Source organism: Bactrocera neohumeralis, chromosome 2 (genome assembly GCF_024586455.1).
Source record: "Bactrocera neohumeralis isolate Rockhampton chromosome 2, APGP_CSIRO_Bneo_wtdbg2-racon-allhic-juicebox.fasta_v2, whole genome shotgun sequence".
Lineage (NCBI taxonomy): Eukaryota > Metazoa > Arthropoda > Insecta > Diptera > Tephritidae > Bactrocera > Bactrocera neohumeralis.
Window position 1 is genome coordinate 64,613,915 of NC_065919.1, and position 24,086 is coordinate 64,638,000.

A 24,086-nucleotide genomic window follows, 5' to 3' on the forward strand; every position below is an offset into this window, starting at 1 on the left:
AAACTACTAACAGGTTCATGTTTACTTTCTAACGAATTCAACCAAGTATCAAGATCTCTTTCTGCACCCTCTCCACGTTGGAGTAGAATGAGATAATGCCACAATTCTCATACCCGCATATTTGATAACTGAATCGTTTATCAATATAGAGTGATAATGTCTATATTGTACAGCTTCACTTTATCGAATAAGATTCCATTAATACATCTTGCATTGCCTTGTCACATGATCCAATGTATAATTTTCGGAAGTATGTCTCATAAATGAAAACCATACTTTTTTGCACAAATTTAAATAAAATAAAACATAACCACACAATTATAATACTTAATAAAATATACTTTATTGTTCAACGAAGGGCAGTTCTAGTAATTTAAAGTTTATTGGCTTCTTCCTTGAAATTTTGAATGTAAGTTTTCACACGTTCACCGAGTTTGCTGGCCATCACACACTTGTGAATACGATAGGCCCATACATCAGCGCTGCTACCCTCAACGTTCTTGTCCACGCAACCCTCAGCGACGGCAACGATCTCAGCCTCATCCAAATCCACATTGCATTGTTTGGCAACACGATCGATATGATAGCCCTCATGTTCGGTGAAGAAACCCACTCTCTTAGCGGTACAAAGCATGTACTTGCGAATGGGCTCTTCATCGGGATATTCGAAGCTCGAAAATGTTTGCAGTTGGTCCTTGGTAAGTGGAAAATCCTTGAGGCATTCCTGGACGATAACTTCAAGCTCTGCAACATTTTTCGGCATCCATTCATCTTCAGCGTATGTCTAAAATAGAGATTATATAAGATATAGTAATGGTGTAAAATATTGGTGTGATGTACGTACCAGTGCAACGACTGCAAGGATCACAATGAATAATTTCATTTTGGAATTTGGCTTGATTGACTTACTCCGCTGGACTCAGAGCACAACTAATGAATGGGACTATTGCAATCCCATATTTATACATCCAACTCGGTTGGTGAGCGGAGAAATGCATTGACTCAATTTCATATTTTTTTGCTGTTTGATAGTTCGTTTGATCGATTTAGTCTCATTACATGACTTACATATTTACGTATATGTATTTAGCGATCTTCTTAACTTAAGCTTGCTTCGATTATTTTTTGATTTATTGACTCAAATTTATGAACTACTACATACAGAAATATTTGCAATAATGCATTTGCTTATCTCCTTGATACTCTCCAAAAACTGATTTGAGCATCGGTTATTGATAGTACATGCATATATTAAATACGAGTGTAATTCGGGTCAAAAGTGCACCTGATAATTTTTTAGTATCAAATTTTATATTTCTAATCAAATTTCGTTTGCGGAATCGTTGTGAATGTTGGAAAAGGCTTATGGTGATTCAGTTTTATCAAAAACACAAACCTACGAGTTGTACAAATCCTTCAAAGACGGTCGAGAGATCGTTGAAGACTTGCCTCGTTTTCGACCTCTTCAAGTGATGAAAATTTTAAAAGATTGAAGGATATGGTGCTTGAAACTCGTTAGGCAAGTGTTAGAGAGATGGCAAGAGAGCTCGACATCTTACCCGAGTCCGTTCGAATAATTTTGGTGGATATTTTTCGTACAAAACACGTTCTTGCTCAACTCGTCTCGATAAAGCTGAGCTTTCTTTTCAAAAAGAGTACCGGAAACAGGTCTCTTTGGACATGCTTGATCGTGCGAATTCCGATCCCATATTCATGGAGAGCATTGTAACTGCTCATGCGACATGGGTTTATGAGTTTGATATGCAAAGAAGTTAGCAATTAACGGAATGGAGAAAACAAAGCGAGCCGAAACCAAAAAAAAAAAAACAACGCCAAGGCCGCTCAAAAATTAAGGTGATGCTCTTTGTTATTTTCGATATTTGTGGTTAGGTGCATCATGAATTTGTTCCGGAGGTACAGACGGTCAATAAAGAGTCATATTTGGCCGTATTGACGCGTTTGCGTGAGAACACTTCATGAATTTTATGCGATGATAATGCACCATAGAATCGAGCCACGATTCCGACCGAATTTAATGCCAATCACCAGATTTGGCACCGTGTGATTTTTATTTGTTCCCTAACTGAAATTGCCGCTCCACGAAACCCGCTTTCAGTCGATCGAAGAGATAAGCGATGTCGCTTGGGGAGGTCGAGCGGCTTCAGTTTTTGCACAAGCTGTTTTTGTAAGCTTTCAATTTAAGATTTTGACGTAAAATGCGCCAAGTCGTTTCATGCGTCAGTCCGAGTTGCTGCAAACAGCGCCGAATTGACTCTCCACGGTCTTCATGCTCACTCTCAGCTACGGCTGTTTTTCTTTACTTTTTCTTTCCAATAATGAATGCTAGGTCTCAAGATGGGTGATGGTTTTTCAAATAGTACGCTCAGTAGGCCGATTATGTTGACCATAAGTTAGCGAAGCGCTCGAAATACATTCTTTACAGAACGTGAATTTTCGTAATAAAAATAACGATTTGTAAACATTGTTCAGACGCAGGTCTTTCGACGATGAAATGCCAAACAATACTAAACAAAAATAACATGACAGCTTGACGAGACTCACGCGTGATCTGTCAAATAAAAGGCTTTTGAAAAAAGTTTATATGGCAAATATACGCTCTAGTAGTCTGTACAATAACTTCGCTGATTGTATCATCCCCTTGGACAGTAATTCTTTCTAAACTTCATGAGGATAATTTGTCACATAAAAAAGTGTTACATACGAGGAATTGATTTTAAGCTATCAGTTTGTATGACAGCTATATGCTATAGCTCCTATATCGACGGTTCCAACAAATGAGCAGTCTTTTGAGGCGGAAATTGTGTGCAAAATTTCAGAACGATATCTCTATTAAAGGACTAGTTCGAGTATAGACAGACAGACAAACTTAGTAGCAAACTTAACATACCTTGTTCAGGGTATAAAAATCTTTCATACACATACACGTGTACATGAAGCTGACGTTTACTTGTTGTTTACTTCCATGCTTATGATTTGCGTAAGGTCAGGTATTTGTTGCCGTGCGTGGCAACATTTTCCCCAAAATAAACAGAATTTAACTGAAATGAATAACAAAGTTGTAAAAATGTATGATAAGCGCAAACAAATTTTTTTTACGCAATTGTTGTTGTTTTTTGGAAGATGCAAATATTATGAACCCAAAAAACTGTGCGCGTTATCGCCTCGCAAATGAAACGAACCAGGCAGAGTCTTTCGTCACGTGTTAACAGCTGCTAAACAATGATTTTTGTGTACCAGAGTATTACGAGTAACATTGGCATACATATGCTTAATAACTTATAATCCCTATTTTATTGTGAGAAATTAAGTATAGACAAAAATGTTTCATTGCGAGTAATAAAACTATAATTTCTGCAAATTTGAATAAGGAGGTAAAGGTACTTTGCACGGAGGTGATACTGAGTAAATGGTGAACTTAAGCAAAATACTCATTCTGTCATTTCTGTCAATGTCGTCGTATATCTCATACAGCGGATCGTTCCATCGACTGCGTTATTCGCCGCTAATGCGCAAAGGACCATAAATTCTCCGTAGAACCTTTATTCCGAAAACTCTAATCGCCGACTTACCAAATGTTGTCATCGGCTATGCCTCTGCCCCATATAGCAGGTCGGGGAGGATGAGTGACTTGCAGAATTTAGTCTTTGTTCGTCGAGAGAGGACTTTACTTCTCAATTGCCCACTCAGTTCGAAGTATGTAGCCCTCTTTTAGCAAGAGTTATTCTCCGTTGAATTTTGAGGATGGCGTTGTTGTTTGTGTTAATGCTGGTTCCAAGATAGACAAAACTAACTGAGAAATTTGGCCGTAAGTCGTTAAATTTACATTTCTATATCTTTCTATATCACCGGGCCGATCCGAATTAATATCCAGCAAAGAGCTGCCAACTCGTCAACAGTTTCTAAGGAACTTTAGCCGCAACAACAACAATAACCGATTCAAAATTGTCATTTTAAATGAGTATATGGCAAGTAATCTTTCTGTTGTTGTAGGCATGAGGGAGGTCTCAACAAATAACTTAATTTAAGTCAGAAGAAAGTGTCATCATCATCGCTGAGGAGCCAATATTAATAACGAACAGAACAGCGGCTGCTTATATACAGGATTAAAAGGCACAAGGACAATCCAGGTAACAAAATAACTGATGGGGTAAGCCAAATGTGTCATCCGTCTGTTGCCAACACATGTAAAGAAAGTAGTAAATCGCCAAAACGATACATAATGAAATTTCCAAAAGGGCTGACAGCCGGTTTATGGTGGGGTGGAATGCCTTAAGGACAGATAAAATCGCCTATATCATGTGGCAAGGCCCCGAAAAAAACGCGCTAACTTTCTACTGACACGGTCTCGAAAAGGCTACAGAAAGGTTGTTGGCTTAATGACAGGTTAAAACTTTCTAGCATCATATACGAACCGGATAGGTATAAGTAACGACGATTCATGCAGAAAGTGCAGGGAAGTAGGCATGGGAGACGCTGGAAACCTCCTCTGCCTCTGTCTAGCGCTATCTAAAACTCATCTTGGTTATCGAGGAGTTTCGCAGTTCAAGGAACTAAATTTAATATCAAAACTAGATAACAAGTCTCTCTTAAAGTTCGAAAAAAGTGTTGACGTTATTTTTGTCTTCTTGACTTCAGCTCGAATTAAAGTGCACCTCCATCAGACATTACTAAGGTCTATGTATGGTGTGGTAGTCGACCAGTAAAACCTAACATTACCTTATAAATGACGGTGAACTTGGTGTATACAATAAGATCCCTATTGTTTGACCGGACGATTCAAGAAGATAGATAGGTCAAGGTTTTGCTAAATTTTTCATTCATTTACTCTGTGACAGTGTATAACAAATTCATACTAAAAGACTTTACGGTCAAGAGACTTACAATGCTTTCAAGTTATATAAGCAAGTAAATTGGAATTGGAACTAAAATGCTTCGCCACCTCGATAACGACCATACCCATTGCTGTGTGATTTTTAGCATAATATGTAGAACACGTAATTTATATCATGTCAGGAACTACCTTACTCTACTTCCCTGTTCCCAAAACCTATAAAAGAACAAATATTTTAGACTATTCAGAACATAAAACCTCATCACTGTCAGATATTTAAAGCTGTACATTCAACGATTGAAGGCAGTGGACTAAGGTTCAAAGATATCAGTGATGGCTTTAAAAACCATAGATTTAGCAGACGTCCTTGCCTTTCACAAGTTCGATATTAAGGGGTCAATAGGGCAATTAAAAAAAAAAAAAATTTCATTTTCTATTCACTTATACCCTTAGAATTATTGCATAAACCCACTTTACCATTGGAAGGTTTCGATAAAGGCCCAAAAATAATAATACCGCTCGACATTCGGAGCGCTCGGAGTGCGCTTTAAACGCGTTTTTCTCAAAACTTTTTTAAACTGGCGGACATGATTGGTCGAACTACTCAACCGATTTTCTTAATTGTTTTAAAATGTCCAAAAAACGCCTGGCTATCGTCCCTACTAGATTCATAATTTTTTATTATTTATTGACAATGTTATGACAAAATTTAAGCAAAAAAACATGGGGAAAAATAAAAAAAACGTTAATTCCTTTTTTATTTACCAACATTTTTTCATGATTCTAGTAGAGACGATAACCATTCACGTACTTTTTAAGAATAAATTGGATTTTGTGTTTTAAATGATCCAAACAAAAGAAATCGTGTCCGCCAGTGAAAAAACGCATCTCATTCACCAAGCATAAAATGTATAAAATTGTTTGCTTTAAAAAATCTTTTAACATTATAAAAACAACAAATTCTCAACTGATAATCATACACATGCTTACGACAATGATAATCACGAGCAAACGCAAAAAAATATCCGTTAAGGTAATGAAGATAATATCTTGATAGGTAACTGCTCATCTGGGTATGTTTAAAATTTACATAATAAGTTGCTAAGTAAATATTTTCGGTATTTCTTTCTTTTGTGTATCTAAGTATGAACTTTTTTGTTGCAAAACCAAGAAAAGCTACATACATACGAGTATGTGCATATAGATGCAAGATATACATAAACAAAGTTATAATAACTAACCACAAAAATAATATAGCAATTTATATTATCTCTGCTCATTACGTTTTATGTTATGGCCTCTACACACGCTCATATCTAACCCTATACGTGTATGGTAAATAACAGTAACAGCATCTGTAGGTGCGATGTAAAATATGCAGCTTGAAAATTGAATTCTCTCACGTTTGTTGACTGAAGTTTAGAGCCAACAAAATGTATATACATTGTGACAAAAAAACAAATTCCGATCACATATTCTTGGAGAACGTTATAACTGCCGATGAGATATGGGTTTATGAGTTTGACAAATTTCGGGACGGAACCCTAAGACTGGAAAGATCGTTGGCATAATTGTATTACATCGGGGGGTGACTACTTTGAAGGCGTTCAAGGCGGTACAAAATTTAACATTTTCAGTACAAGGAAAAGGTTACTGAATATGTCTTACAGATGTGATGCCAACCAAACAGAATAGAAATTACGGCTCGTTCACAACAAATGTTCCCTACCAACACAACGGTACGTCTAGATAGCGCCACTACCACAGCAGAAATGTACTGTAATGGATTTTAGATCGAAATCGAAGAAAGTGGAATATCAAACGGCGTATTGATTATGCAGTGGAATTAAAGAGCGCTTGATGAAGCACACCCAGGTTTCCCGTAAACGACTACCATGGAGGAAAACGTGACAAAATTCCACAATATCACGTTGGCCCACCGGCGATTGAAGGTGAATGAGATAGATGAGACAGTGGGCATCCCAAAAAATGACATCTGTCATATACTATATGAAATATTGGACTATGGAAATCAATGGGTGCCGCGCCAAAAAGTGCAACCTTGAGACCACATCACAAATAGTCTTCTAGTACACCGACCCTAAAGACGATGACCACCGTGTTCTGCACTTGACAAGGTGTTATCTACTTCAAATACCAGGATATGGGTAAAATGGTCACAGTTATCTACTGTGTCGAATTGTAGAAAAATTTGCCCTATTTTGTGAAGAAAAAAGTGCGCTTCCATCATGACAGCCGGTGCCTAACAACTGGCCATGCTCAATTTGATCTAATTAGGTTACGAACTACTGCCCCATTCAACTCAGATTTCCCTTCAATTCGTTTAAAAAATCGGCCTAAGCGTTTGTATCTCCATTTATATTTTTTATAACAAATACAAAAGAAGACTATAGACCACTGCTAATTGACTCAAATACGCCTGAATTGGAAGCGATAACGAGTATGAGTATGTCGCATTTGCCTCCTAAAAACTAAAAATAAAATTTAACCAGCACTTTAATACGAATACAGTTATGACTAACTCGGAGAACTAAAATTACAGCATTTGGTGTTAATTTCTTTATAAAGGACTTAAAAATACGTAAATAAAAAAAGTCTGGCTGTTTGGGCGAATTTCATTGAAACATTAGCTCTTAACCATTATAATGGTATAAATAATTATTTATCTAGTGATTAGCACAAACAATTAGCGAGCAGTCTACTGATCCCCTAAAAACCTAAATAGCAGAGTTCAAAATAAATCTTTCCATTATTGCATGGCGCCTTGAGTCACCGGTGGATGGGTTTATTCTACGAAAATGGCAACAGTCGATGAGGAAGTGCTATATATCACTTACTTGGCGTTTATATCATTGAATATGCACAGTTGTTTTTAACTAAAAATTTTTAGCAAATAAATAGCTGATATTTTGTTGCTTTTGCGTAAATCCCATTCAGATGTTAAATGCTGCGCTAATTCCTTGTGTCAATGAACATATACATATGTATGCTTTACACACATAAACACCTGTATGAATGAGTGTGCAAAATATAATTCTCAAGCGGGTGAATTTTGATGTGCAAATTTAATGCAAATTTTCATGTGGGTGTGATTTAACAATGCCTTAAGTCAATATTGTTAACTCCAAGTTTGATAACAGTAAACATTTAACACATACATACATATTTACAAGTATATAGCTATACTAAAATTTTCCTTCTTTGGCTAGAAGTTATTAGAGAACATTTAAATATTATTTATTGATTTCAGTGGCTATATTTGAAAGCGTGTGCTATTTGTTTCGATAGTTGCTCATTTAAGAGTTTCTTTTTTAGTTTTGACTATTGCCTTCATGGTTATGTTAGAGTGCCAACTACGGGTTGATAATGAACTCTCTGTGGCTTTGTGAAATATTTTATTAATTTCGTAATCCTCTGTGTATGCAGTTCTATTTGCACAACTCAATAGATTTCAGCCCCCGGTTGCTTGAATCATTGATTGATTGATTAATCTTTACCTTCACTGCAATTATTATGCTATTCCTTTGCTTCCCCGGCGGGTACTACGTCGAATACTTTCATAGCTGAAGTGTTTTTATCCATTCGGACGACATGGCCTAGCCGTCTGCAGAACCATTTTCTCGAAAATTCGTAGCGCCGACTTATTAGATGTTGACATAGTTCATGCGCCTGCACCATATAGCCATATACCCCGAGGATGATGAGTGACTTGTAGAATGTGCTCTATGTTAATCGAGAGAGAACTTTACTTCTCATTTGTCTTCTCAGTCTGAAGTAGCATCTGTTGGCAAGAGTTATTCTACCTTGGATATCGGGTTGATTATGTTGTTGGTGTTAATACTGGTTCCAAGATAGACGAAATTATCTACGACTTCGATGTTATGACTGTCAACAGTGACATGGGAGCCAAGTCGCGTGTGAGACGACTGTTTGTTTGATGAGAGGAGATATTTCGTCTTGCCTTCGCCCACTGCCAGACCCATCTGTTTCCCTTCTTTAACCCGTTTGGAGAAAGCAGAACTAACGGCGCGAGTGTTGAGGCCAATGATATCAATATCATCGACATACGCCAGCAGCTGTACACTCTTATAAAAGATTGTACTTGCTCGATTAAGTTCTGCAGCTCGAATTATTTTCTCCAGCAGTAGATTGAAGAAGTTGCACGAAAGGGAGCCGCCTTGTCTGAAACCTCGTTTGGTATCGAACGGCTCGGAGAGGTCCTTCCCGATCCTGACAGAGCTTTTGGTATTGGTCAACTTCAGTTTACACAGCCATATTAGTTTTCGGGCGATACCAAATTCAGACATCGCGGCATAAAAGCAGCTCCTTTTCGTGCTGTCAAAAGCAGCTTTGAAATCGACGAAAAGGTACTTTGAGTCGATTATCGTCTTACGCGTTTTACATAATATCACTCACAAGTATTTGGGTATGAGAAAGCTCTGGACCCTTTGTGTAATTTTTGACCAAAAAAAGAGGAGTTGGTGATTCGGAGCAGTGTTTGGAGATATCCTAGCGTAATAAATCCGAGTACATTGTTAGACTGTGGCATAGTTTTCATCGACTACCTTGAAAAGGGAAGGACTAACAACAGCAACTATTACATAGCGTTATTGGACCGTTTGAAAAGAGAAAGTGCTGTTTCACCAAGCTAATGTACGGTGTCACAAGTCAATGAAAACGATAGCAAAAATCCGTGAATTGGTCTTCGGATTGCTATCGCATCCGACGCATTCTCCAGATCTGGCCCCCGCCGACTATTTACTTTTCTCAGAAGAAAATTTCGTTGTTTGAAGAGACGATCGCTGAAACTGAGGCCTATTTTGAAGCAAAGGAATAAACGTACTACAAAAATGGTATTGAAAAGTTGGACGATCACAATAATCAGTACGTCGCTCTTGAAGGAAACTATGTTCAATGAAAAAAAGGAATTTTGCATAAAAACTGTGTTTTATTTGGTAGGCTGGATACTTTTCAATTGACTTGTTATGTTGGCGTAAAATTAAACCGTTAGTTGGCAATAGTCAATTTACCCAAGATAAGGTTTATTCGATTCGTTACTTTCTACAACACACGGCTGTGAATAAATTTTTTCGAGAAATTAAGTTATAATTAAAAAAAATAGTTCCTGCATTTATCAAAGTTAGTTAAGCGGAAAAGATGAGGTGTTTGTTAACTCTGAAAAATCATGGGAATCACGTCGTGTTGCTATTCAAGAGATAGTGTCTTAGAAGCCCTTAAGATCTGATATGGAACAGAATTTTAAGCAAAATGAACATTGAGTGGAAAACACACCTTATATCACTCTAATGAAATGGACATAGCAACAGTGAAAGTTCAGGCACCATTTGCGCCAATTTTGAATTTTTGTTTATAAAAACTAGGATATTTTGGGGAACCGTGTGCTATATGTAAGGCCACATGTCATATATACTAAATCTATATACTATACAAACATGTGTTTAATATACATATGTATTAAAATACTTCGCAACACAATACCGAAATGCAATTTGTTAAAACAAACGAAAAAAAGCAAAACCATATTTTTCCATTTATTTGCATTGTCTTTATCGCTTGTGGAATATGCGTAAATGAGTTGAGCAATTATTTTATTAAATTGTTGGAAATTTTTGCGCAATCACTAACTAAGCGTGACAAAAATATCACAACCATGTACAGTTATGCGGAATCAAATAATTACGAGCAAAATTGTATACAAAACTGCAAAAAGGTTCTCTGTAAAAGTTCTTGCTTCCAACACTAACATATTTATGGCTAGTATATGAGTTTTTACGGTATTTAATGTTAGTTATCTGAAAAATATAGTTGATGATAATGTCATGTTCAAACAGGTCAATTAGCTGAGGGAATTCTTATGTAAACAATGAGTGTTTGAAAGTGGTCTAAAAAGTGTTATAATTTTCTTCGTAAATAAAATATTGAACTTAATTATGACCAATGGATCATACATGTTGCCGTTTTGATTATACTAGAAGAAAAGACGGATGATTTTGTAAATATTTTCAAATTGAAATGTTACTCGTATTATCCACTTGCAAGTCGGAAAAACGCATTTTTTATTTAATAAATAAATGAAAAAAGAACGTTTACAGAATTTTATGTACAGGGTTTGTCCAGAAAGTAATAGGATCAAACGTTACAATTTTAAAACTTTTAAAATAGGCTTTCTTAGGTGGATCCCCTCTGTGGTCTCAAAATGCTTGCCTTTAATCGGTTTTTTCAGGCAAGAAAACAAAAAAGTCCGGGGCCAATGAGCAACATTTTCACTTTAGATTTGCTCATTCATCAGCGACCTCTTCCCGGCCCTCCAAAACGACCTGGTGCCACCGAAACACACCACTTCTTGCTAAAGCAACATCTGGGTAAGCCTGCTTCATCATATCAAACGTCTCTGTCGCAGACTTACCGAGCTTCACACAGAGTTCAATCGCGTACCTCTGCTCTAATGAACGCTGAATTTTCGGCTTGCGCCACTCACAGAAACATGTCGGGCGAAAATGTTTGTCCTGACTCTCCAGGTGCTCGGAGACAAATAGCCAGCCGTTTGTTAGCTAGGAACGCCCTCTGCCGAGTCTAGTTGGTGCGCTCACGCTCTGAAGTACAGTCGCGGAAAAAGAAAATCAGTCCCATTACTTTCCGGACAAATATTGTACTTTAAAAAAAAAGAAGTTTGAAGTTACAATACAAAAAATATTTTATTATTCATCAATATTTATTTTGTCGCCTTCAAAGTGATCTCCACCAGCAGTAATACACTTATGCCAACGATTTTTCCAGTCCTCAAAATACATTTTATAAGCACTTTTTGGGATGACCTACATCTCCTTCAGTGAATTTTTTTTATCTCTTCGATCGACATGAAAACGGGTTCCACGGAGTGGCAATTTCAGTTTGAGGAACCAGAAAAAATCACGGAGCCAAATCTGGTGAATACGGTGAATGATCGATGGTATTCATTGCTTTCTGGCCTTAAGTTCGGTCACAATCGTACTCTTTTTAAAAAAATTTCAACTTTATCGGAACGAGTCAAGCAAGAAGGCATTTAATTGCCAAATTATCCACCAAAATCATTCGAACGAACTCGCGAGAGATGTTGAGCTCTGTTGCCATCTCTCTAACACTTGCCTGACGATTTTCAAGCACCATATTATTTACTTTACTAATATTTCCATCAGTTGAAGAGGACGATGGTCGTGCAGTCGAGGCATGTCTTCAACGATCTCTCGATCGTTTTTACAGGTTTGTAGCACTCGTAGGCTTATGTTTTTGATAAAACTTAATCACCGTAAGCCCTTTCCAACATTCGCAATGATTCCGCAAATGAAATTTGGTTAGAAATACAAAATTTGAGACAAATTCTTTGTTCGATCCATTGTAAAAATCGCAACGCACTACTGTGGTGTACCGATTTAAGCAGCTGCTGTAAATATTTTGGTTGACAGATCGTGCTCATATTTGGCATAGTAATTAGGGACGGTCCTACCAACTTAGCGAAATACATAGTTTTGAAATATCATATCCCCGATGAATTTAATTACAATGGCCGGGAATTTTTTGTCCCAATGTATAATACGCAAATACGCTCATATCTCTGCAACTATTTGTCGGATCAACTTCAAATTTTCAGAAAATATTTTTTAAATATACTTATGTATCTACATTCAATGTGCAAATATAAAATTGACTTTTTGAAATTCACAAGTGGGTAACCCCTTAAGCTCAATATTGGTATCCAAGTCCACTCATTTCATATTCATATCAGCATTTTTATTTTGGGCTTAACTCTAATTATTTATAATAATATTTTTAATAAGTAAAAGTCTTTGGATCTTATTATAAAGTAAAATATCTAACTAGCGCTGAAATAATTTTCTAAAAAAAAAAATAATTAAATATTTATGAAATATGACAATAACGTTTATTTATATATTTTATTAATTTAGATCAGTGAAGAAGCTTTGGAAAAAGGTAAAAAGTGAAAAAATTGCGTAGAACATTGAAACCTATTGGAAAAGACGATAAAATAACAAAAAAGAAAGGATAGATAATTCGCGACCTATTTGAGGTCGCGAAAACGTCTTCGAGGAGGTTTGAATTTTTAAGATTTAAAAACGGGTTTTCTCGATTTCCGGCAACTCTATGAGTCCCATAGAAAAAGTTTTATAGCAAAGCTGTAGGTATTGAAAAGGTCTATAACTTTTGTATACAAACTTTTCACATGTAACCTCAAAATGTATGTGAAAGATTATAATATTTTAGTGATAACAAAGTTTTTGGACTTTTATCTTTATCTCCTCAAATCACTCATAAATTACTTTATCTTCCTTTTCCAAAGATTTTCATCCACTTGCATCTTCATATATACATATGTATATATGTACTTATGTATACATATATACATTTTTATATGTGTAACATAGAGATATTTACATATATACTCATATCTAAGTAAGTAAATTTGTTCAACAATTAAAAATATACAAATGTGAAATCATAACTGAAATTATTTATTATTATTGCTTACTGTTTTTGCATTTCTATTTGTAGGCATTGCAACTGAATTGCACCGTTTCGCATCACTGCACGCTTTGGAATGCTACAATTGTACAGGTGTGACGTCACAGCAGCGCCAACGGGTGTTAAGCAATAATAACAGACACCACTCGCCCGTATAAATATTTGTTTGTATAAAGCAAAGAGAGCACAAACTTAAAAGAAAATCATAAGTGAGTTGGAAAAATTCGCTTCACTGCTTTTCTTTGCACATTCCCACACTTTAGGGTGTGCACTCACGATTATTTCAATTTGTTATGTTTTAATTATATTCGCTTCCGTTTGACAGCCATAGAGATTTTATATACATATACATATGTTTATTTTTAAAATTTCAAGTGCTTATGTACATACATATGTCCATACATACTTGCAAAGTTGCAGACGTCTGTGTGCATGTGTATATTATAAGCAAGCTCACGCTAGGGTGCCGCAAAATGTTTGCAGTTTAACTAAGCGACGCTTCGGATTTGGGAATGTCGGACTAATAACACAGCATATGCTTACTAACTTTACTTTAACTAAAAACCACTGAGATCAAAGCTTAGTTTAAGGTAAATTCAAGTCGACGAATTATATATATATAGATCCGGAAGAAGTTTTTTGAAAAATAAAAGTATAAAATGATCCAAGGTGCTTTTTACAGTAGCTTTTTTTGACAGATCACGTATGATTCCTGACAAGCTGTCATGTGGAGAGTCTATTCGGCGGCATTTGCACAAACTCGTTTTATGTTGAGATCTTAAATTGAAATCCATTAAAATTCTATGGGCTCTTGAAAAGCTCCAAGACGATCTAAGGTTTTCGAGGAAAATTTTGTTCAGCGGTGAGTCCCATATCTGGCTCAATGAGTATATAGACAAATTGACACATTTGGGACGAAGAGCAACCTGAGGACTATTTGATGCCTGAAATTGAAGCTTGTGATCTCGGCACAAGACAAGACGCCGCCACTTTTCACGCATCGCATCAATCAATGGATTTATTAAGAGAACACATCTGTGACGGATGGATCATCTGAGACGTAGGCGTGGCCAACATTTCAAAGAGATTTAATTTTGAAGTTTTTGTGTTTTTTCTTTAAAAAAAAAATAGGAAACCTTGGATTGGATTACCCTATATAACTGATCAGCGTGACAAGTGAGTCGACGCCTGTATAAAGCAAAGTCGCGAATACGCGATGTTTTAGATGTCGCTATGAAAATTTGCACACGTCTTTTTCTGTCAAAGAAGCTGCTGATTTGTTGGAACCGTCGATATCTGGCCACTATAGCACATATGTAACTGCCATACAAACTGATCAAGCAAGACATCGTTCAAAATTAAATTCTTATATGGACATTTTATTATTTAACTTTATTTAACAAGATATCTTCACGAAATTCGGAAAATATTATCGCCCAAGGCAACGCTAGAAACTACAAATAAATTGTTAGGATAGAACCACTATAGCATTTAGCACCATACAAACTGGTCGACTGATAAGTTGTGATCGTATTTGGGACATAAAAAGGTTAGTTTAGCCAAAATTTCGTGAAAAGTAATATATATTTTTTTAAATATAAAAATTAAAATTGAAAACAAAAATCAAGAAAAGTAAGAAATGCATCTATGAAGGATATTTAACGGTACTTAACGGTTTTTCTTGTTTTTAACCAAATTTTAACATTTTCGTTTATTTTTAAGCTCAAGTCCACAACTCATCAACATACCTTCGTATTTGCTTTTCTTGTGTGTTGAATTAGTTCAATTTTGCTGAAAACAACAGCTTTCTTTGTTGCGAATTTTTAATTAGTATTAATTATATAAAAATTCACTAACTAACTAGCTTTACGCATACATGTACATATCTACATAAATATGTAAATGTGGGTATGCTGTCTATGTAAGCAATGACTATAAGGTTTATTGTTTTTGTTACTTTTGTTTAGTGATTTAATTTTGCTATTGTTTTTTATTTAGTATATGGGTCGCTTTGGTTTTAGCCACGTTTTCACACTTCGTTTTGGGGTTTTGGTCAAAGTGGACCGCTTAAGGTGAATACAAAATTGCCAATTTTCAAACGCAACCACCTGTCTACTTTAAATATTATATACTAAGTTAAATGTTAACAGCTGTATAATCTACTCACTTTGCTTGATCGCCAATACTAACACAAAGGTCGACGTTTTAGCAGACACTGCTTGAAAAATTTACACACACACTCAAAGAAATAAAAAACAAATTATTATATATACTTGTATAATTGTATATATTTATATTTATTTTATTTCTTTTCTCATATAATTTATCAAAAATTGTATTCACAGAAATCGTTCACTTGCAAAAACTGGCAAAAAGTTCACCGCAAACAATAAACAGACAGAAACTGACTAATAATCCGCTAACGCCGCTCAATTAGCACGAGTGTAAATACCGTAAGCTGCTGCTGTTTGTTAGCTAAGAGTGGCTCTTTGGCTTTCATTTTTCCCTTCCATTTCACGAAGATCGCCACAAGTGTTTGCTGCGTGTGGCATTTGATTATATATATTTATACATGTATGTGTGTGTGTGTAGGTTTGTGTTTGATTGTTACAGAGCAAAGCTTTAATGCAAAGTCAAGCGCAAGCGATAATTACTCGCATGATATTGTCAACAGCTCTGATAGGTGAACGCATTTTGCGAATATCTATTGGTTACTGCGAAGATATGTTCAGCAAAAGTACGCATGAGAAATGAGGTGTGCTTTTAGGCGCGTATTGCGGAAGTTAAATATTAGTGGAGGAGTTGCTTGCTTATAAATTACTGTCATTTATTATTCTAATGAGAATTATGTTTTTATGTAGAAATAATAAATTAATTCCGCTTTCGTTACTTTTATAGTCCATTAGTCGATATTTTGTGGTTATTAGGCAATTAAGTTCAAGTTGAAAGCTATTAGGCCAGCACAGAAGCTTTTGAAAATGGTAAAAAATGGAAAAAAATAGTGGTAGGTAGTATAAAGCCTACCAAATTAAAAAAAAAATAATTTTTCAAAGTAAGAATTTTCGATTGACAAGTAGGGTTTTCTTCCAATATTAGGTTAAAAGGAACAAAATAAATATTTTACATCAAAAAAAGTTACGGTTATATTTGGTACATAAAAACGTTAGTTTATCCAGAATTTCATTAAAGAAAATACTTTTCTTTTGTATTTTACTTTTTTTGTATAGGACCCATTAGGCAAAACTATGCCAAAAATCGAGATAAGCCGCTGTGAGTGCTAAAAATTCAAACTCTCTCCTCCCCTTCCTATTGCCATATATTTTTTTAGTGGTATGGAAGAAATAACAGTGAATATTTTGAGAATTGTAAATAAGCATAACAAAATTAATTACAATTTCCAATAAATTTTATATTTTGAAAAAAGTTCTTTTCCAAAAGCGTTTTTTAATTTTTAATTTAAAGATTAATAGATAAATGCACTTTCAAATGACTGATCTAATTTTCTTTATATAAACTAAATTTTAAATTGTGGATTTGTATATTATATCATTTCCAATACACCTTTAAAACACCACAGTCAGAGCACTTCAAATATAACATGCTCTTATCAAAACTGTTTTATTTCCATACATTCTCACATTCATACCTTTGCCTACCAACGGCAACCCTGCTTAACAGATGTATATGAAATGAAACAATTGGATTGGAACACTAAGAAAATTTGGAAAATGCAAAGCAAATGTATAACAAAAGCAAAATCAAGTAAAGAGCAGCTGGTATACGATTTATAGTTAAGTTAGCGCATAAAGTTTAAAAAAAATAATAAAAAAAGTTAAAGTGACTTTTTTTTAATAAGTGTAAGTAATTATATATAGCAGCTGGTGTTAAAATGTGTGGAGGTTTTACTTGTTCGAAGAATGCGCTAATTGCGCTGAATATTTTGTATGTGGTAAGTACATACTGAGGACTTTTCTTTGGCCTTCTGTCACAATGGGGCAATACCCTCAGGGTCGTGATTTTGTGCATGCACGGAAGTGCCCAAGAGAATCCTTAAAAGAGTTATTGATTTTACAATATTCTCCTGTATGAAAATGATTATGTTTACAGATGGTGGGATTCCTGTTGATTGGCGTTGGAGTCTATGCGCGTGCAGCTTCCATTGTCACAAATCTACCAATTGTGGGTGGTATTTTAGCCTGTGGCGTGATACTGATATTAATATCAATTCTCGGACTGGTCGGTGCAGTGAAGCATCATCAAGTCATGCTATTTTTCGTATCCTTTTAAAAAAATATCAGTAAAGATATCGTAAATGTTTTAAAAGAGGTTTAAGAAAGTGCTCGTGTTAAATATAACTGTGATAATAAGATTAGTTATATTTATATAAAGAGATAATGAAGAGTGCAAGATTTGTTTATCTCCAATTAAAAGCACCTAATTTTTTAAGTGATAATTTATAGTATTTAAAAGCAAAGTAATTAAAGTACTTTGTGTGAATAAAATAAACAAACTGGTGGTGCCTCTTAAAATTTATACACAAAAATGAATTTACATTCATAATTAAATACATATTCAGTATGTTTCCGACTGCGATAATGATATCATTGGTTGTTGTAAAAAAGGCTATCGCTTCGATTGACCTTATGTACACAGACATATTTAATTTAAATTCAAATATTGAAGCTCATATTTATTTGCCTTAACGCAATTTAATTAAGGCAATTAAGTTGTTAATACGAAAGCTCATGTGTTGCGAAAGTGAATTCATTGACTAAATAATGCCAAACACTTTATTCTTGTTTTCCTTAACTTGAAATCGTTTTAAAATGCACAGTACATGATCATTCTCTTCATGCTCTTCCTCATTCAATTCTCCATTGCCAGCTCTTGCTTGGCTGTCAATTCGGAGCAGCAAAAAGAGTTCGCTGAGGAGGGTTGGAATAATGTACCAGATTCGATGCGCATGCAAGTTCAGGATACATTTACTTGCTGTGGCTTTAATTCGACACACACAGGCACATCATGCGAAGCAGTCACCAAGAAATGTTGTCCAGATTATGTGGACAATTGCGCTTGCCCACCATGTCTACCCGCTTTGGAGGATAAGATCAGTTATGCATTTAAATTGTGCGGCGGTTTGGGTATTTTCTTCAGTTTCACTGAGGTAAGCATGCATTTCCTTTTATTTTCATCAAAATTATTTGTTTGATTGTACATTAACGAATGCATATTAATTCTTTTATTTGGACATGCAAACATGCAGTTCATTGGTGTATGGCTAACAGTCCGTTATCGCAATCAGAAAGATCCACGCGGTTTGCCGAGTGCATTTCTATAAAATGCCTTGTGCTGCAAGCAATTAAACAACTAATAATACATATTTAAACAATATATATATCATACTAATACGTATTCATACATGAATCATCCATACTACATTCCTTAACCTATTTAAAAAACAAAAAAAAAAACAAGAAACCGTACCAACGTCATAGGTTTTCATGCATTTATATAATTAACATACCTACATACAATCATAACTGTTTACGAAACTGATTCATATACATATATGTACATATAGTTATAAATATATATATAAAGTGAAACTACACACATAATATGAAACATATTTAACGATAACTTACGCATTTCAAACATAACACAAATGTTTGCCGCAATTTTGGCGTCTTTTTTAATAACTGCAAAAGTAATATCATAAAACTGCGATTTGATCACTTAAGCCAGGTATCAAATGTATATTTATTGTACCGCCGTTGCCGCTGATCTCAGTAGTACCGTTATTGGATTGGGCATGCAATTAATAACACCACCTTAGTATACACACAAATTTACAATATATATGCACTTTAACAGCAGTTTCAAGTGGATTATACAGCTGACTTTTCTCCACCATCATCAATATTATACATACCTATATGAGTGTTGTACTTAAATACTAGGGTGAGCAATCGTTGTACTACTTTTAAAATTTTAGTATGTTCTTTGGTCTTTAGTTCATAATTTTTTAATAATATGGTCAATTTCCTTTTCGGTTTCTATGCTTTTCTATTGCACTTTGTTATTGTAAATTGTTTAGCACGCAGCCTTTTCACTTTCTGTTGAGTAATTGTTATTGTATTATTTTAATACATTTAAAAAACTGTAATTATTTTCTTCTGTGGTAGTTATTGATATTAAATATTTAAAACTGTTTGGCGCTATAAAAATTATTGGTTTAAAATTTATTCACCGTTAATGTAAAATTTTCTTGAAAAGAGAATATAACGGTAACCTGTCCCTTAAGGGGTTATATACAGTTAGAAGCCCGAATCAAGCGAATTTTTCAGAATTTCGTTAAAATAATGTTAAATCTAGTAATTAGTCGGAGAAACAAGTAAAATAAATTTTTTTGACAAAATGGCTATTTCTAAAAAAATCGATGTTCGACCAAAATATCTGACTTAAATTGTTTATATTAATTACTAAAAAATATATTTAAGACGCTTGTGTCAAAATTTGAGACTAATCGGTTAAGCCGTTTTCTAGTAATGTTGGTAACTGAATTTGAAGACACCATTTTGAGAAAACGCGCACTTTCACTTCGACTGCATCGAAGCTAAAATACTCTTCGCAGATGCATATCTTACAGCATAAAGGGTTATTAAAAGATATTTATCTAAATTTTGATCGGTCAGTTTGTATAGCAGTTATATGACATTCTGGTCCGATCTGAACCATTTGTTTTTTAAGCAGACTGTAGCGTAAATTTCGTGAAGATGTCTCGTTAAATAAAGTTTTCTATACAAATACTTTATTTTGACCTCAGAGTTTGTATGGCAGCTATATGTATGTCATAGTGGCCGGATATCGGCTCTTCCGAGATAGAAGCAGCTTCCTTGTAAAAAAAGAAAGTGGAAAATTTCAAAAACTGAGAGAGTAGTTCGCTTATATACAGACAGGCAGACGGACAGACAATCGGAAATTACTAAATCAACTCAGCTTATCTAGCTGATATGTACTTTATAAGGTCACCGTGATTTCCTTGTGGGTGTTATAAACTTAATGGTAAACTAAATATACCCTGTTCATAAAAAAAATTTTAGGTTATGTAGCTTATGGCTTCTTATGATTGATACATCAGCCTTTCCTTAACATACAGATAATTTGCATACTAAAATTACTTTCGTGGAAATTACTGTAAATATTTATATTTCAATTTCGCAGCACCCTGGCACCTTTCACATACATAATTTTTTATTTATTTTAATTTAAATTAAATTTCTGCTTTATTCTTACGTTGATTATATAGCTGTAAATGTAAACAGTACTATTTGAATTATATTTTTATACACATTGCATTTATGTTCCAGGTACTGGCAGTCTTCTTGGCGCGTCGCTATCGCAATCAACATGATCCACACTATCCAGAAGCGCGCGCAATTTTCCCACACAATTACCAGTATTAGAAAAATATCATGAAACCAGTTTGAAAAGAAAGCAGTTAGCGCAAAATATTTACCTAAATTACGTTTTAAGTTTGCGCGGACGAGTATATTTTGGCTTGGAACCGATTTAGAGGAAACGAACAAATTACAAAACACATACATACACTAATTTAAATGTTCATATATATTAGGTTGTCAAAAAGTCTTGCGGTATGGTTTCAACGTTTTCGTTCTGGTGTAGAGGTGGTCGAAGATGCGCCACGCTCCGGAAGGCCTGTCGTCGAAAATTGCGATAAAATCGCTGAATTGGTCGAAAGAGACCGGCATAGTACCAGCCGTAGCATCGGTCAAGAGCTGGACATGAGTAATCAAAAATTCATTTCAATTTCAATAAAAAAAAAAATTAATAAAAATACCGCAAGACTTTTTTGACAACCCATTATGTATGTATATTTTTCGAACATTTTTTTAGTCACAATTTATTAATTTGCTTTTGAAAATTTCCAATTCTTTTCTATGTACACTTATTTTGGTTGTAATTTTTGTGTTCAATTTTCGCTTGCATTCACTTAGTCAAATTATGTTTAAATTAAGTTTATATAAACTACATTTGATTCTTTAATATTCTAGTGATTTTTAATAACTAATGCAAATTGTCTTTACTTTTGTTTACAATTTGTTTAATTTAGTTAATTCTTTGAGATTATTATTTTTTAAATAAAGTATATAATTTAAATAGCATAGCTGTAATTTTGTGTATAGGTTGTTAAGAACAAAAATAATACACATAATATATACCTTATGTACATGTGCTATCTATGTTTGCTCAATAGCTCTATTTTAAAATACGTGTATATGATATCCAGGGTTGCAAATAATGCATTAAAAAATAATGGAATTAACATTTGAATTCAATAATTTTGTAATTCCGAAAATATAATTTTAAAAATCATTTAAAAATTTTTAATCCAAAATACCAGCTCAAAAACGTTGTGTGTAATGGCAAATACTGGATTTAAAAAAAAAAAAACAGAAACATACCAAATACGGGATTAACAAATAAAAAAATAATCACAAAATCAAAATTAAAAATAAATGTTTATTAAAATTAAAAAAAAAAAATTAAGCACAAAAATATAATTAAAAAAATGCTTAGTATAATTAAAAAAATTTAATTTCAGATACGGGATTAAAAAATATATAAAAAAAACTAACTACAAAACCCAAATTAAAAGTAATTGTTCAATAAAATTTTACAAAAACTGCAATCTCAAATACGGAATTAAAAATAAAAAAAATTTCGTCCCAAAACCAAATTATTTCTTTTTTAAAAATTTATTTTTAATTTGGTTTAGACTTCAAAAGATTGAATTTAAAAATTTATTTATATTTTATTAATTTCTATTTTAATTTTGATTTTGGGCTAAAAAATTAAATTTTAAATATATTATATTAAATTAAAATACAAAGTGTAATCCCCCACATCTTTGGTTGTAAGTTAAATTTTAATTTTTTAATTCCGATTTGGGATTAAAATAAAATTAAAAATTAAATTTTAGTTTTTTGATTTCGATTTTGAGAATAAAAACCATAAACCAAGATGTTTGGTATTAAAAATTGAAAATTGATTTTTTTTTAATTTAGTAGTTAAAAAATTGTAAAAATATAAAATTTTTAAACCATAATTTTTTGCATGAAACAATTCGCAACCCTGCTGGTATGTAGATTTCTATTGTAAATGCTCCTTAAATTTTTAACGACTATCCGGCACTGAAGGCAATCAAGTAAAAAAGCGTAGACATTATCGAGAAAATATTACAAAAATAATGTCGTAAGGCGCTCACATCAAATCCAATAATTAACATATTTATGAAACACTCTAAATTAATACGAATCCTACCGCAGCAGCTTCCTTGCAAACAGGTGCTTTATTGAGGTATACAGACTCCGTTTTCCGGTTAAAAATCTTTGCTAATTTCTATAAATTTCCACAAATCATTCATTACACATTCACCTTTACACTCGAAATGCATTGTAACAGCAAATGCACACACATACATACATACAAATTTATTAACAAAATTCTTAATATTGTATGGGCATTTGCAAATAACATACTTATACATACATATACGATGAAGTACGATAATATTCTCTGTATTCTGTGCTGTGATTGAAATAAATATGATCTTTAAACTGTACACCAAACTAAATTTAAATTTATACTTTATATAAACACATACATACATATATAATAAGGCTATAATGGAAACCGAGTGCAAGTCATTTGATGCCGTTGATGCAATTTGCTGAAAACTGGCAACATAAATACAAACGAACGTGTTTAGTGGGTGAAAAATATGCAAATACTTTCTATTATGCAAATGATTTATGGGAGAAATATATGCACGCCAATATATAATATATACAAATTTCTCGTGTGTGTGCGCATCATCCTGCGCCCTGCATGAATAAGTTCAGCTCATATTGCTCGCTTATTTTGCATTTCATTATTCATGTCAACTAAAACGCTTCTCAAGCAGCTAAGCAATAACAACTGTGTGGTAGTCAGTTGTCTAGTGAGATGATGGCAAGCACTGACAGTGCACTGTCGTCATTGTTGTTGGGTTATTGCCATTATTTATATTGTTGTACGCAACTTGTCTGCGTCAAATAAATTTATACAAAACAAGTGCATACGAGAATGTACATATGTACATATGTATATGCATATGTATATGCGTGTCCACGTAAGGACAAAGATGCTGACGCTAATTCAAGGCGTTTTTTAGTGGCAGATTTAGAAGACTGTCAACAACATTTTGTGCTAGAGACATGGCTAGATCAAGCCAAAAGGCTTTTACAGGGTTTGTCCGGAAAGTAACAGTCGGACAAGTTTAAAATTTAGATTGAGAGCCGAGAGTGATTGCTGCTTGAATCCCCTCTGTCGTCTCAAAAGGTCTCTTTCAAAAATTGGAGATCACTTTCACACATGTTAAAATTTTCTTGGCACACTTCCCTCGCCGCGTTTTCTGGTCGTCAGTGAGCACTTTTGGTGCCATTTTCGCGCACACCTTGCGCATGTTCAAGTTCTCCGTCACAATGTCATGAACCACAGATTTTGATACATTTAACATCTGGGCAATTAAACGAATACTTAGTCGACGGTCTGAGTTCAAAACTTTGCGCACGCGAGTCACATTGTCGGTGTTTGTCTAAGTCGCAGGTCT

The 24,086-nt window shown here is 34.2% G+C and overlaps 2 protein-coding genes across 3 annotated transcripts; one reads left to right on the forward strand and one right to left on the reverse strand.

Annotated features, from left to right (window-relative positions):
- Positions 1–318: 318 nt before the first annotated feature.
- LOC126756862 (general odorant-binding protein 99a-like) lies at positions 319–961 on the reverse strand. Its single transcript, XM_050470303.1, has 2 exons — positions 845–961; positions 319–784 (listed from the first exon to the last, which is right to left on the reverse strand). Exons 1-2 carry the CDS (start codon positions 881–883, stop codon positions 374–376), a joined length of 450 nt encoding a protein of 149 aa, XP_050326260.1. The 5' UTR covers positions 884–961; the 3' UTR covers positions 319–373.
- A 16,174-nt stretch (positions 962–17,135) lies between these two features.
- On the forward strand, positions 17,136–23,069 carry LOC126756801 (tetraspanin-13). 2 transcript variants are annotated; one of them, XM_050470198.1, is made up of 4 exons: positions 17,136–17,360; positions 17,519–17,686; positions 18,246–18,575; positions 20,782–23,069. In XM_050470198.1, exons 1-4 carry the CDS (start codon positions 17,301–17,303, stop codon positions 20,875–20,877), a joined length of 654 nt encoding a protein of 217 aa, XP_050326155.1. In that variant the 5' UTR covers positions 17,136–17,300; the 3' UTR covers positions 20,878–23,069. The 2 variants fall into 2 exon arrangements, with proteins under 2 accessions (XP_050326155.1, XP_050326163.1); XM_050470206.1 differs by lacking the exon at positions 20,782–23,069 and adding an exon at positions 18,675–18,889.
- Positions 23,070–24,086: the final 1,017 nt, after the last annotated feature.